The following is a 14,253-nucleotide window of genomic DNA, read 5'->3' as shown; positions in this document are numbered from 1 at the left end:
GTCACATCCTCAGTGGCCTTGTCTCCTGTCGTCCAGAGTCAACTGAGCACGAAAGCCGTTGCTCCATTGTTGGCTGGTTTGAGTTGCCCTCATCATCATCATCATCATCATGTTTTGTGATGTTTAACCCGCTATGCTCTCTCCCCTAGACTCCGCTGGTCTTCTTTTTCTGTTGCCTAATTGATTTTTCATGTTGGTTTTATTTTTAGAAAATTGTAGCGGCAAGTATATATAATCATATATACGGTGAAGTCGTTAAGCAAACGCGCTTCCAGAGACTGTACACTTTGTTTCTGCTTCCCACCTTTGGTGTTCCACTGAGTTTCACAGGACTTGCTAAAGATCAGCCGTGCCCATCTAAACTGTTTCTTCTCCCGTATGTCCTCGTCCCTGGTGGGGGCCTGAGCTCAGGCTTGCTTGGTCAGTCACACTGGCACTGTGACTCACCAGCACAGCCTTCCAGGAATGATCTAGACAATGAGAACTCTAACTTGTTTGTATTCTTTGCAAAAAAAAGAAAGAAGAAAGAAAGAAAGAAAAGAAACAAAGGGGTGGCCCTTTGCACTGTCCTGTTTGCATGCTCACGTGGCTCTTTCCCTCTTGTGTCCCCTCCATGCTCCCTGCCCTGTTTGCTCCTGGCGTGACAGCTTTCCTGGACCTGTCCCCTTCACCTTTGTAATCTCACCAAGCTGCTAACTGTTGGATGTTGGATGACACCCGATAGATTGACTTTGCTGTCTCTTGGATGCCTGTTTGTTCCTTGAGTTCTGAAATGACCAAGCAACAAACATTCTGACCCAGGGATGGCTGTTGCTGATATTTTGTGTTTTTTCCATACCATTGTTGCCTGGGAGAAAGTGGTCTTGCTTAGAAATTGTGGCCGTTTTGTGTTTAGCAAAAAACATTAAAAAAAAAAAAAAATCTACAGAGGCTCACTCCCAGATCCTAGGACTGCTTTGTCAAGAGCCCAGCTTAGACCAGGTCTCCACCATTTCAATCTGCTTGTTGTCAGAATGAGGGCTAATAGTTTAGCTCTCATATGGTAGGTAGCCAGGGACGAGGCTGAGGAATAGGAACTTGCAATAGCAGAAGCTACTGAAGCTATCTGTTCCAAACCTATAGTTAACAGTGGAATTCTACTAAACATGGATCACTCAGCTCCTCAAGGCCATTCTTGAAAGGAAAGGCATGTAGGGAGCAAGTCTTTCCCCTGCCTCGTGTCCTCTAGGCTTACCTGTGAGTGATCTCAGAAGTTGAGCGTAGTGCCAGGTCACTTATACCCCTTTCCATCCCAAATGCCCCTATATCTCTTGGGAAAAAGCAGTAGAGGCGGAGTTTAATCCCCTCACAGTCAAATCCTGTCCCTTCACCAATTCCAACAGCCCCTGCCCCACTGGAACAGCCCACACGGGTTTTCCAGCGGCCCTGCCCTCTGTGACGGCTCCGCTGCCCTAAGCTATCTGCTGAACACTTGGCCCAACATCGCTGTGGGCTAGGGACCAAACTTCTCCACCCTGAGAGCACATGAGAATAGCTTGGTGGCTTTCAGAGTTCCTGAAGGATAGAAGGACCCGAAAATAACTCTTGGGTGGCATGTGGGCTCTGGGTGCTTTTCAGCGTTTTCCAGCGTCAGAGAAGTTGCCTTCCTTGCAGATGGAGCAAAGCCATCCTAGGGGCCTTCCAGTTCAGAAGATACTTTGGCCACTTGCACGGTCCCCAACTCCTGCTGAAGCATCCTCCCCTATAGCAGTCCTTCTTGCCCGCTGATTTGTGTGGATGTGTGTTTGTGGAGGCGATGTCTCAGGCCACTCTGGGGGTGCATGCAGCCTGAAGTGCTTTGTTCTTTCATCCCTTTGTGGTGTGGTCTACTGCTTTGTCCCATGACAAATGCTGTCTCCTCTCCTCCCTCTTAAAACAAAACAAAACAAAACAAAACAAACAAACAAAAAAAAGACAATTTGACTAGGTGTCATGGTCCACACCTGTAGTCCCAGTACATGAGAGGCGGAGGCAGCTACACAGTGAGTTTGAGGCCAGCCTGGGCTATGTGAGACATTGTCTCAAAAAAAAAATTCAAGGGCCGGGCGTGGTGGTGCACGCCTTTAATCCCAGCACTCAGGAGGCAGAGGCAAGTGGATCACTGTGAGTTCGAGGCCAGCCTGGTCTACAAAGTGAGTCCAGGACAGTCAAGGCTACACAGAGAAACCCTGTCTCAAAAAAACAAACAAAACAAAAAACAAAAACAAAAAAAATTCAAATTTAACGCTCGATGATTGTCATTCTTCGGATACAGTTAAAAAGATGCACATTTCACTCCAAAAGTCAGTTTAGCCAGCTTTCATCAGCCCAAAGGAAGAAGATCACAAATGGCCTGTCATGGAGCAGCCCAGAGGAGCAAGCAGAAGAGGGAGGCCAGAGAAAGCAGACTTACTGATGCTCTTGCAGGTCCCACATACATTATGGGCATTTTGGTAACATAGTTGTAGAGGGCCTTGTTCCGCCTTCTCCAGTCCTCTGAGCATAGACAGATGGAGGTGCACACACACACACACACAACTGCACATATGCACAGTATACACATGTGCACCATCTAGCTGCCTGGGCAAGAGTGATGCCTCTCTCTCCATGGCCCTTAGGGAGAGTGATGTGGGGGCAAGAGTCCTGGGAAGCTAATTCCTGTGTGTGTTAAAGCTTTAAGTTAAAAAGCAAATAATAATAACAACAAAACCCTCATGATATAAGCTAAATGCCGGTGGCTCACACCGGGAACCCCATAAGTCAGGAGGCAGAAACAAGGAGAATCATAGTTTGAGGCCAACCCAGCTGTGTGAGACCCTGCTTCCTGTGTAATTAAAGGGGGGAAGAAGGCCCATTCCTTTAAGGAAGTATTGTTAATTCTGGTATGAGGCAATAAAAGAACTTAACAAAATTAATGACCCTGGGTTCTGAGGTGCCTTCATAGAGCTCCTGTTCTGCGTATCTAGGTGGACAAGAGCCCTCTCTAGTAGTCAGGATTTGGGTCCAGAGTCACTGCTGAATTACAAGTGTACTCTGATGTATCCAAACCCATTATTATTATTATTATTATTATTATTATTATTATTATTATTATTTTACTAAGGTTCATAGAATTCCTATGTTTGGTCTCAGGAAGCAGCTTAAGAAACAAGCCTTTGTTTTCCCCATTCCCCCAGGGAAGGAAACTTCTAGCAGCACACCCACTTACCTTCCCTGTATAGTTTTACTGTGTGCCACAGAAAGCCTTCGTTGGGAATCACCAACAGAGGAGCCTGCCCTTTGTCCAGTCTCAAGAAGACCCACTGCCTCAGTGGAAATGACAGTTAGTGGTGGGAGAGACTGGAGGCTGTCCTTTCCCCATCCTGGCTATTGCCACTTAAAGATGCTTCCGGGAAGGGAAAACTCATCTTTGTAATCTCTTCAGCAATTCCCCGCACTGAGTAGAGTGAAGAAGGGCTCAGGCCTCCACGGAGGTGAGAGAAGCAAATGAGCCCGTTCCTGGACACACAGACCTAGGTGAGGCAGAGCTGCTGGGGCTCAGACAAGCTGGGCCATGGCCCTTCCAGGGTCCTGAAGACTGCAGTGCTTGCTTGACTGGGGTCAGGTTGAACTTCAAGCCAAGCAGTGCAGGCTGCTGGAGAGAAGCCTGCCTCTGTCCCTTGCACTGATTAGGCCTCCCAGCCCTTCAGCAGAGACACAGATCCTATGGAGCACACGTAACACTTAAGTATGGGAACCAGAGGCAGAGCCACTGGTTGCCCCGTGGCTAGAGTCATTCCATTCTCCTGGACCAGGAGGCCTGCTATAGGAGGTCAGCTCCTTTGACTGAGCCTGAGAAGCAGGTTTCTCTGAACCTGTGTCTTTAGAGACCACTAAGGTACGTCCCACAGTCTTTGATTAGACATCAGTCCCCCGAGACATCACATCCCCACAAGGAAACTAGACTAGAATAGTGTGTCTTCTCAGGCAGAGAGCAGCTGTGTTGACCTAAGGCATTAACTACACACTGGTAAAAGGGGGGACTGTCTTCCTGAGCCACTGCTTCCTTCCCCCTTCATTAATACATTTCACTCTTTGATCTCTTAAAGCCAACTGAAAGTGAAAATGTCCCTCTCCCAACCGCCACGCCTGGGGTAAGATCAGGGGCTGGTCCCAGGGGCTGGGCCTTCCCCTTGAGTTTATTTGACCATGTCAAGTCTTCCACTGGCGTTCTGTATTCTCATGATCGTCCTTCCAGAGCAGTGTCTGCAGTGGTTTGCATCCATCATCAGTGTCCAGTACTCTCGAGCAGCCCAGCGCTCTCCTCTAACACAGTAGAACACGTGGACATGCATGTGCTGTGTGGATGCAGTCTCCCCGCCCCCGGCCCCCCCCCCAGCCCTGTGTTGTTAGCACGTGACTTCTCCTTTCATACCATGCTTTTTGAGGTGAAAGGCCCTAGAAACACATCTCCAGTTCTCACCTCTGTCATGTTTGCGTCTGTTGCTGTGTGTCTGAAAGTGTTGCACGTTCTGCTTCCTGCTGGGTTTGACCTCTCCATGATAATCCTTCAGAACTCTGAAGAGAGCAATAGAATCTCCATCACCTTTTTCCGTCTTTTCCGAGTGATGCGATTGGTGAAGCTTCTCAGCAGGGGGGAAGGCATCCGGACACTGCTGTGGACCTTCATCAAGTCCTTTCAGGTAAGAGCGACCCGGACTTCCCTCTCTGCCCCTGAGAGCATAAGTAAGGCAGGGATTGTCGTCTGTCCCAGAAGACCCCGGAGTGCGCGCATGCACTTTCTCTCTCTCTGCCCCCTCCCCCGTGACTACTATGTCAGTAGAGATTATGGGATGCTAAACAAAATGCAGACATTAGGCCCTGAAAGTCAGAGATCCGCAACATTTTCTAGATGGAAAGAAACGTAAGTCTCTGGGACTTTTGCTTGCCCAGAATGCCTAGCAAGAGTGGTGTCTGAGAAAGGGAGGTCACTACACATTCCCTGAAGCTCAGCAGCCTGTGACCTAAGCAACATATAAAATAAAGCGTTTAGTTGGGGTTTGCTTACAGTTTCACAGGGTGAGTCCATAACCAGCATGGTGGGAAGCATGGTGGTGTTCAGGCAGGCATGGGTGCTGGAGCAGTAACTCAGAGCTCTCATCTTATCTGCGAGTTATAGGCTGAGAGATAGACACCGAGACTGGGCCTGGCCTGGGCTTTTGAAACCTTAAAGCCCAACCCCAGGGACACACCTTCCCCAACAAAGCCACACCTCCTAATCCTTCTCAAACAGTGCCACTAACTGAAGAACCAAGCACTGAGATGTAAGCGTCGATGTGGGCTTTCTCATCCAAACCACCACATAGCTCTCTTAAATGGCTTCTGTACTTATAAGGGGTTAGTGGGTGCTTGGTAGGGTTCACTTTATCTAGGTATCTAGCTGGCCTTATTTGACACCTATGATTCCTTAGATTGGTGCTGATCCATTCCTGAGCTCCCCCTGCACCTTCTGGTGCCCTGCTGTAGGCATTACACTCATCTAGACTGAACTGGTAGAGGATAAGGAATAAATACAGATTTGTGGTAAAAGGTGCAGCTGGATAGGGACTTCATGAACATGCACACACGTTGCAGAGTGAGCCATGCACGTCTTCATCAGCTGTGTTTCATTGATTAGTCAAGTTATATAAAGAGAAACTCTAAGTTTGCCCCTCACCACCTCTGGGATAACCAGTGGAAAATCACAGTGATTTTTTTCCCCATAGTGAATAGGAAAGGAAAGAGATGGCGTTTAGGGAAAGGAGAAAACAAAAGCTCACAGAAGGGAAATTACAGTCCTGGGCTTGTATTTAGCCCAACATCCTAGGCATCCCTGTGCTACCGTGCACATAGATGCAGCTGCCATGTGTGGTGATGGAGAAAAGCTGCCAGGGGGTGTGCAGTGAAAGAACTCGGGTCTGGCCAGACACATGTACTTGTTTGAGTGCTCTTAAAAGGAACCTCTTTCCTTCCTGCGCCTAGCCCTTGACTTTGTAGCTGTTTTCGGATGGTCACCTGGCTAAGTTAAAAGCCTTAAAGATAGCCCCAGACACCCCACAGTACACCCGAGCCGCATTAAGGAGAGAAAGCTCTCCAGTTCCCCTTGGATTAATTTGACCGAGAGTAGCCCAAAGCTTGAAGTCTCCACGTTTCTCCCTGACTTCGGTCTGTCTGTTATTTTTACTTGCTGCCTTGCCTGCAGTCTGTCGTTTGTATATATCTGATCTGTCCCTATCTCTTGCCATACCTCAGGCTGACCACTGTCTCACTGCCCCTAAAAAAGGGCTTTGCTCTGCATTTACTACGCAGCATAGAAAGCATCACATGCAGGAGGAATGAGGGCCACTTGGCAGGGATCTTTAACAGAGGCTTTGCAAGGGATTGAGTGATTTATGCCAGACCCCAGAGCACTCAGTGCTGCAAGCACACCACACATTCTGTCTGGGTGCTGATCTCAACACTTGTGGAAAATATTTGTTTTATAAAATTGTTTTCAACCTATTTTCTGTTTTTAGCACGTATTACTATAGCACACATGCGCATGTGCGCGCGCGCGCACACACACAGACACACACACACACACACATGCATGCATGAATTGCTTTTTGGGCCAAGGGCATAGAGGAGTACATAACTTATTATAGTCTTGCATTATCTTAGGTTGTAAAGTTGATTACATAGGAAATCCAAGGCTATTTAGGTTGGTTGCTACATTGCTATCTTAAAGACAAGTTAAAACAAACAGGCTGGGCGCATGACAGGATAAAGGGCCGAGCGACCTCAAGGGGTGTTAACTGTGAGGTCCAGCAAAACCTGCAGTCTCTTTGAGGATATTTTCATAAACTGTATTGCCAATGGCGCGTTTTAAAGTGGTTTGCATTCTGAAATGGTTTTTGACCCTCTCTGGCTCAGTAATTCTACTCCCGAGGTCTCATCCGAAGGGAAGCCAGAATCAAGGTGCATCAAGAAGCTTCTTGGCTGCTCTACAAGTACTCCCTAGCCCCGACCCCAGATACACAGGGAACGGAGGCAGCTGGGGCAGCTGGCATTTGGGAGCACTTTTGGTCAATTGCGTTCTCATGAAGGTTGCAGAGTACATTTAAAGCTCGCTGGCATCCATGAGTCTATATGGGGAAACGTGTAGGGTTAGCACAGAGTAATAACAAGCGTGGGAAGCAAACCGTGCCTGCCTACATTTCATAGCACTGGGTATGCAGGTGCACGGACCCCTGTGCCGGGCCGGGCCTCCTGAGGGCTGAGCAGGCGCAAGGAGCGGTGCCCAGCGCCCGCCAACCCCGGCGCTTTGTCTCTTGCAGGCACTCCCGTACGTTGCCCTTCTCATTGCCATGCTGTTCTTCATCTATGCAGTCATCGGCATGCAGGTAAGCGGCGGCTGCTTTTCCTCACAGGGCCCTTTCCAAGGTGGCCCCAGGTCCAAACTTAGGCCAGGTAAAGCCGAAAGACAAGGCTGTGATGTTTTCAGCCAAATGCCTTGGGTACTGAGGAGAGAAGGAGAGCTTTATAGCCCCTCAGGTGCCATTGAGCTCCCACAACAGGGCTGGTGCCAGGGGAAACCAGACCCAGAAGGATGCAGAGCTGAAGATGTAGCAGGAGTGTGTTGTGCTAGCAGCCCTCCCCGCCGACACAGGCACTCATGTCCTAGGAGAGTGACCTAGATGAGGGGACCTGTGGTCGGTCTGAGCAGCAGAATGCCGCAGGCGCCCCAGTGGAAGAGGATGCCCCAGTCATCAGTGCTGGAGACCATGTGCTCTGTCCTGATGACAGAAGGCACTTAGCAGTCCACAGCCTGTTGATACTCGGCAGGACCATTCCTTGTCACATCCGTGGGCTACTCACGGATTTCCAGTTGCCTTGGTTAGGACTGAGTCGGGACAGCACACCTCTCCAGGGAGGCATGGATGCAGGCTCTTAGGCTCAGAGGCTGCAGCATGTGTTCCTGGGTTGGGAAAGGTCTGGGGCCCCATGTGCAGCTGGGTCCTAACACCATGGGGCAGCTGGAGGGCGGTGAACAGCTCTGGGTCCAGACGACCAGAGGGTGGAATGCTGTTGCCCTGACTAGAGCAGGTGGGCGATGAGGTAACTCCAGCACAGAGAGATGTTGTATTTATTTATTTTCTTGTCCAGAAGGCATAGAAGTGCTTGTAGGAATTTTATTGGGAGTTTTAAGACAAGAGCTATATGCCCTCATGAGAAAGAGGCAGCTCAGGGGACACGCTGTACCCAGCGGATCTATGCCAAGCGCAGAAAGTGGCAGGTGTCCTAAGGCAGCCCTAGTTGTTCATTAGACCTGAGTTAGTTCTAAAATCACATAAATCTTTCTATATGACTGTGTTAGCTGGCCTTTCATTGCTATACTGAAATATTGGAGATAATTAACTCAAGGAGAAAACGTTTCCTATGGCCTGCAGTTGAGGAGATCTAGTCCACGATTGACAGCCTACTGTTTTGCCCTATGACAAGGCAGGACACCATCGTAGAAATGCATCATGGGACAGAACCGCTCAGAGATGCTGGGTGTCAGCTTCCTACATTCCCCTGTGAAGACACACCCGAGGGACCAATGACCTCAGGTCCTGTCATACTGCTACCTCTCAACGGTGCCACCTGCAGAGAACAATCTTCTCACCACGTGAACTTCGGGAGGCCCGTTAAGTTCCAAACTGTAACAATGACAAAAATCTGTCTTTTCCCTTTTAATAACTTCCTTGTCTAGATGTTTGGCAAAGTGGCCATGAGAGATAACAACCAGATCAATAGGAACAACAACTTCCAGACGTTTCCCCAGGCGGTGCTGCTGCTCTTCAGGTGACCGGGTCCTGGGGGGAGGGTACCCTAGAGTTAGGAAAGGGGTGGGGTCATGTTTGCTCTTCCTGGTTATGTCTGCACAGACTTGCTCTGTCATTGTTGTTCTTTGTTTTGAAACAGGATCTCAGTGTGTAGCCCAGGCTGGCCTGGAACTTACCCTGTAGTGTGGGTTAGCCTCAAACTCATGACCGTCCTCTTGCTTCAGCCTCTCAAAATGTTCTACTGTGCTCAGCTGTTTTATACCTTTAGAAGACATTGTTATTATTTCATATGTATGTATGTGTATATGTTTGTATGTGTGCATGTGATATATGTTCGGGATGGATATGCCACTGTGTGCATGTGAAGTTCAGAAGGCAAATTTGTGGGATTAGTCTTCTTTCATTTTACACAGGTTCTGGGAACTGAACTCAGGTCATCAGGCTTGCACAGCAAACCCCTTTTACCGACTGGCCCATCTCACTGGGCCCAATTTTGTGTTCTTATACCAAACCAGCATTTCAGCTAGAGAGGGACTACCTGCCTTGTTAAAACTGCTGGGGCCATTCAGATGGTAGCTGACACTACAGATACACACACACACACACACACACACACACACACACATATGTACGCACACACACAGTAGATAGATACTCATGCATGAAGAATGTGCCAGAACACAGCCAGGGAAACAGACACAGAAGGGGCATTTGTAATTTCCAAAATTAACCTGTATGCCTGACATGCCCAGGAACCAGATAACACCCTGGAATGCTAGAAATTGTAGTTCTTGGGCAAGAACAAAGCCTCATGGGAAAGTATGGTGGCCTAAAAATTTGTCATTATAAGCCCCCTGCAACATGTGGCTCAAGGCCATTCCATCCAGGAAATTAAGGCTAATGGTCCTGGCCAAAGTCCATCTCTTGGTCATTATTTAATATTTAATAATTTCTTGCTTTAAATTTGGCCCCAAATGGTGGAGTTGGTTTTTCTGGCAAAGCTCACAACTAACATATTCTGCAAAGCCAATACAGAGCATTATAGCCTCATATTTTATGGGATCATTTTTAATCCCAGCTAATTAACTTTACAAACAATCTTCCTTACACTGAGAGAACTCTCTAGAAACAAGGAAGCACTATCTAATAACTCCAGTAACTGTAACAACTTGCATATAATTTAGGTGGTTTCCAACTCTTTCCTTTCAACAAACTCAATCAGGACTAATCATTAAATAATTGCAATAGGAACGTTTGAAGAAGAGACAGAGAAAAGGGAATATCCATTTACATAAAGAATTGCATTGGACACTTTTATAAATCATATTATACCTGGGCCTCTAGTTACTAAATTGTATCTGATAATCCAAATGGTATTGCTACAGTTACATACATTTTGCACAAGTTAAGAATTTTCTTCCCAAATGTCTACCCCACCTTTTCCTTGCCCCTTCCCCAATTAAAGCCCTTTCTCTTAATATAAACAGGTGTGCGACAGGGGAAGCCTGGCAGGAGATCATGCTTGCCTGCCTCCCAGGGAAGCTGTGTGACCCAGACTCAGATTACAACCCGGGAGAGGAGTACACCTGCGGCAGCAACTTCGCCATTGTCTATTTCATCAGCTTTTATATGCTCTGCGCATTCCTGGTAAGTGGTCTCAACAGCCCCCACTTTCCATTTCCACAACTGCCTTACCATTTTGGGGTTCAGACCAGTAACGCTGCCCTGTCATAATGCTTTGAGGCAGTTGACCTATTCTGGGACCTAGCAGGCAGGTGGCAGTTTTGCTTGATCCAGCACGTGTCACTGCCATCTGGGTTGGGCTGGGTGCTCGCTGATAAACTACTGTTTCCTTTCTGAAATTTTCAAAGCCACTGCACATGGCTTTAAGAGCTTTCAAAGTGTGAGCTGTCTCTAGTTGCAATTAAATTATAAGATTACAGTGTGCTTCGGGGAGCCAGCTAATGCACCCACCCGCCTCCTCCTGAGTGTGTGCCGAGCCATCTGGTCAGACTCCTGCCCTTTTCCTAACCGTTCTCCAGTGAGAGAGTATTGTGACCTGCCTCTGCAACCTGGATACATGGGTCCCAATATTCCATGCCCCTGTAGTTAGGAGGAGGATAGCAGTGTAAGGGGTCCCTCCCACTACCCCTGAAACACCCTCCTGGTTGACTTTTCCAGATCATCAACCTCTTCGTGGCTGTTATCATGGACAATTTTGACTATCTGACGCGGGACTGGTCTATTCTGGGGCCTCACCACTTGGACGAATTCAAAAGAATATGGTCAGAATATGACCCTGAAGCAAAGTAAGTTGACAAGCAGCCATCTGGCTTATGGGCGTTCTTATGTCAGTGTCAGTGGTGATCCTGCAGGGTGGAGTTGGGAGACTGAAAGCTCGTGCTGGGGAGTGCTGCCTAGGACCTCAGGCTGTGTTTTACTTCCAGGGGAAGGATAAAACACCTTGATGTGGTCACTCTGCTTCGACGAATCCAGCCTCCCCTGGGATTTGGGAAGTTATGTCCACACCGAGTGGCATGTAAGGTGAGTGTCCTGCCTCTGAGTCAGACAACCTCTCCACTGCTTTGTTCCTTACACATATACACTAATTGACGTTCGGCCAAGCCTTCCTTACAGTCTTGGATGTGTGGAGATAATAATGCTTTCTGCCGTGGAGGCACCCTCAAATTTGTAATACTTAGGCTCCTGTCAGGAATAATTAGAAAGTGAAGGGAGTGCTGCAATTTGTCACTGGGGTAGATGTCAAAGGAAGTGATATTTAGGTCAGGGCCAGGTGGCTGCAGATGTAGCTGAGTACGTGCCAGGTCCTGGGTTTGATGCCCAGCACCAGCAAACCAGCATAAAAAAGCAGGCTACACAGGAGTCAGTCAGAGGCAGGCGGGGCTCCTCGGAAGGGAATACAGAGCAGACAGAAGCAAGAGAAGGGGACCTTCAGCCCAGCCAACAGCAAGCCATTGGGCCACCACGTGACCAGAGGAAGTGGCAGAGGGCTCCGCACCTAAGCTGGGCCTGATCTGATATTCCATGCTACTCCGAACCCAGCGGAGAACATGAGTCTGGGGGAGAGGCAGGAATTTCGAGCCACCACCTCAGAGTTGATTGTGTTGGTATGACGAAGCCGACTGGAGGAAAGAAGTGAACAGGACAGCCAGGATGCAGGCAGTGGGTATGGGGGAAGGGGCGCGGGCAGCATGGAGACTGCTAGCCGAGGAAGCAGGCCAGGTGAGGAGAGGGTAATGAGGAAAGAACCAATTTAGGCCTTGGCTTGGCAGCGGTAGACATTAGACCGACCCTAGATTGGCAGTGCGGACATGGTGGCATGTTGCATGTGGCCTTGCTGCTGTACAGTTCTGTAGAGCCCTCCCTGGGGCATGAAGCTCAAGTGTCCCTGGGATGAGCTCAGGTCTCCTACCCTGTCTCTGTCACCCCCACACTGGTCGTGTGGAGCCTCAGTTCACCTTGGTCTTTCTCCCATAGATCCCACAGAAACAGTCTCATGTCACTGTAGCAGCAGGGGTACAAGGTTTGCCTGCTGAGCTCCTTGAAGAAGCCCATCCAGTCCAAAGAGCAGCATGGAGCCCAGCAGATTGAGTCCATCTCTGTCTGCATTCCAGCTTCCCTTACCTAAGGGCCCAAGTGTCCTTAAGGCACAAAGCCATTCATTTGGCTGACGTAGGCCTTGGTCAGGAAAAGTGAGCACGTGCCGTGCCGCAGTCCTCTTGGCCACACTGACTTGGAGACAGCAAAGGTTGACAGTAGGAGCTGAAATTTAGGGAGGTTGCCTAGGCAACCACATTCTAGTCCTTCAGGAGGGCAGGAAAAACATTTAGACCTTTTGCTATAAAATTTTAGCCAAAAAAATTTTTTTAAAAATCATTTAAGTTTGGGTTTTGCTTTGTTTTGTTTTTGAGATGGGGATCATACTATGTAGCATTGGCTCACCTGGAAGTGCCTGTAGAGACCAGAGTGGCCTCCAACTCAGAGATCTGCCTGCCTCTGCCTCCTGAGTGCTAGGATTAAAGGTATATGCCACCATGCCTAGCGAGAAATTAAAAAATATATAAACATTATTTATTTAACCCTTACCACATGCAAGGCATAAAACCTTTGTGTCTGTGATCTACTTCAATCCTCGCAAGGCCTGTCAGCCTGGCTTGCTGTCTGAGTTTACAATGAGGTGACTGGAGCCCAAAGAGGGTGTCTCTTACCCCCAAGTTCTCCTGTGACTCTCCTTGACACTGGTATTCGAGGTACCTGGGGAGGGGTGAGAAGTAGGTAGTAGGGGTCTATTCTGAAACGCCAAGCCTTCGGAGGAGCCATGGAGAGCTCTGGAGACAGCACGTGGCATTCTGCTTCTGGAGACTTGCTGACAGTACTCTCTCTGGGTCATGGTCAGGAGTGGCTTCTACTGGGTGACAGGCTCAGGCCCTGAGCCTGGCCTTCGTATTTGCTGTATCGTTAAAGTATTATAAAATCCTGAAGGAGGTGCCTAGAGGGGAGATCTCGCCCCAAGACACAGAGAGCTGACTAACGAGTACAAGCTGAGTACATGGACAATGCCATTTAGTTATTAATGTAATTTTTTTTATATCATTTTATCTTTTATTTTATTCTTAAACTATTTTTTATTAATTCATTCATTTTACATCTCAATAGTTATCCCATCCCTTGTATCCTCCCATTCCTCCCTCTCTCCCGCTTTCCCCCTACTCCCTTCCCCTATGTCTGTGACTGAGGGGGGCCTCCTCCCCCTGTATATGCTCATAGGGTATCAAGTCTCTTCCTAGTTGCCTGCTATCCTTCCTCTGAGTGCCACCAGACCTCCCCTTCCAGGGGACATGGTCAAATATGGGACACCAGGGTTTGTGTGAAAGTCAGTCCCCACTCTCCACTCAACTGTGGAGAATGTCCTGACCATTGGCTAGATCTGGGTTGGAGTTTGATGTTTACTGCACATATATTCCTTGGCTGGTGTCATAGTTTGTGCAGGACTCCTGGGCCCAGATCCACCCGTCATAATGTTCTTCTTGTAGGTTTCTAGGGCCCTCTGGAGCCTTCTATTTCCCCATTCTCCCATGCTTCTCTCGCCTAAAGTCCCAACAGGATGTCCTCCCCTCTGTCCCACTTTCCTGATAAGACTTTCATGGGACATGCCCCTTGGGCTAGTGTCCAGATATAAGTGAGTATAAACCATTTGATTCTTTCTGCTTCTGAGTTAACTCACTCATTGTGATCATTTGTATTTCAAAACATTTGTCCACAAATTTTGGAAATTCCTTGTTTTTAACAGCTGAGTAGTATTCCATTAGTCTAACCAAGCAAGTGAAGGACTTGTTTGAAAAAAAAACTTTAAGTCCCTGAAGAAAGAGATTGAAGACGACTTGAGAAG

At 48.2% G+C, this 14,253-nt stretch overlaps 1 protein-coding gene across 4 annotated transcripts in view; it reads left to right on the top strand.

The window, feature by feature from the left end:
* Cacna1d (calcium voltage-gated channel subunit alpha1 D) overlaps nucleotides 1-14,253 on the top strand; it is a 303,221-nt gene that overhangs the window by 257,538 nt on the left and 31,430 nt on the right. For 2 of the 4 annotated variants that reach the window (XM_051140957.1, XM_051140965.1), the window contains 7 exons: nucleotides 4,107-4,151; nucleotides 4,572-4,700; nucleotides 7,353-7,418; nucleotides 8,771-8,862; nucleotides 10,331-10,490; nucleotides 11,025-11,152; nucleotides 11,291-11,387. In XM_051140957.1, coding sequence (XP_050996914.1) covers nucleotides 4,107-4,151; nucleotides 4,572-4,700; nucleotides 7,353-7,418; nucleotides 8,771-8,862; nucleotides 10,331-10,490; nucleotides 11,025-11,152; nucleotides 11,291-11,387 — 717 coding nt within the window. The remainder of the gene's footprint in view (nucleotides 1-4,106; nucleotides 4,152-4,571; nucleotides 4,701-7,352; nucleotides 7,419-8,770; nucleotides 8,863-10,330; nucleotides 10,491-11,024; nucleotides 11,153-11,290; nucleotides 11,388-14,253) is intronic. The other 2 variants (XM_051140971.1, XM_051140975.1) reach the window with 1 other exon arrangement.

The sequence above is a fragment of the Acomys russatus genome, chromosome 3, assembly GCF_903995435.1.
Source record: "Acomys russatus chromosome 3, mAcoRus1.1, whole genome shotgun sequence".
NCBI classification, from domain to species: Eukaryota; Metazoa; Chordata; class Mammalia; order Rodentia; family Muridae; genus Acomys; species Acomys russatus.
This window is presented reverse-complemented; position numbering and strand designations above follow the sequence as displayed.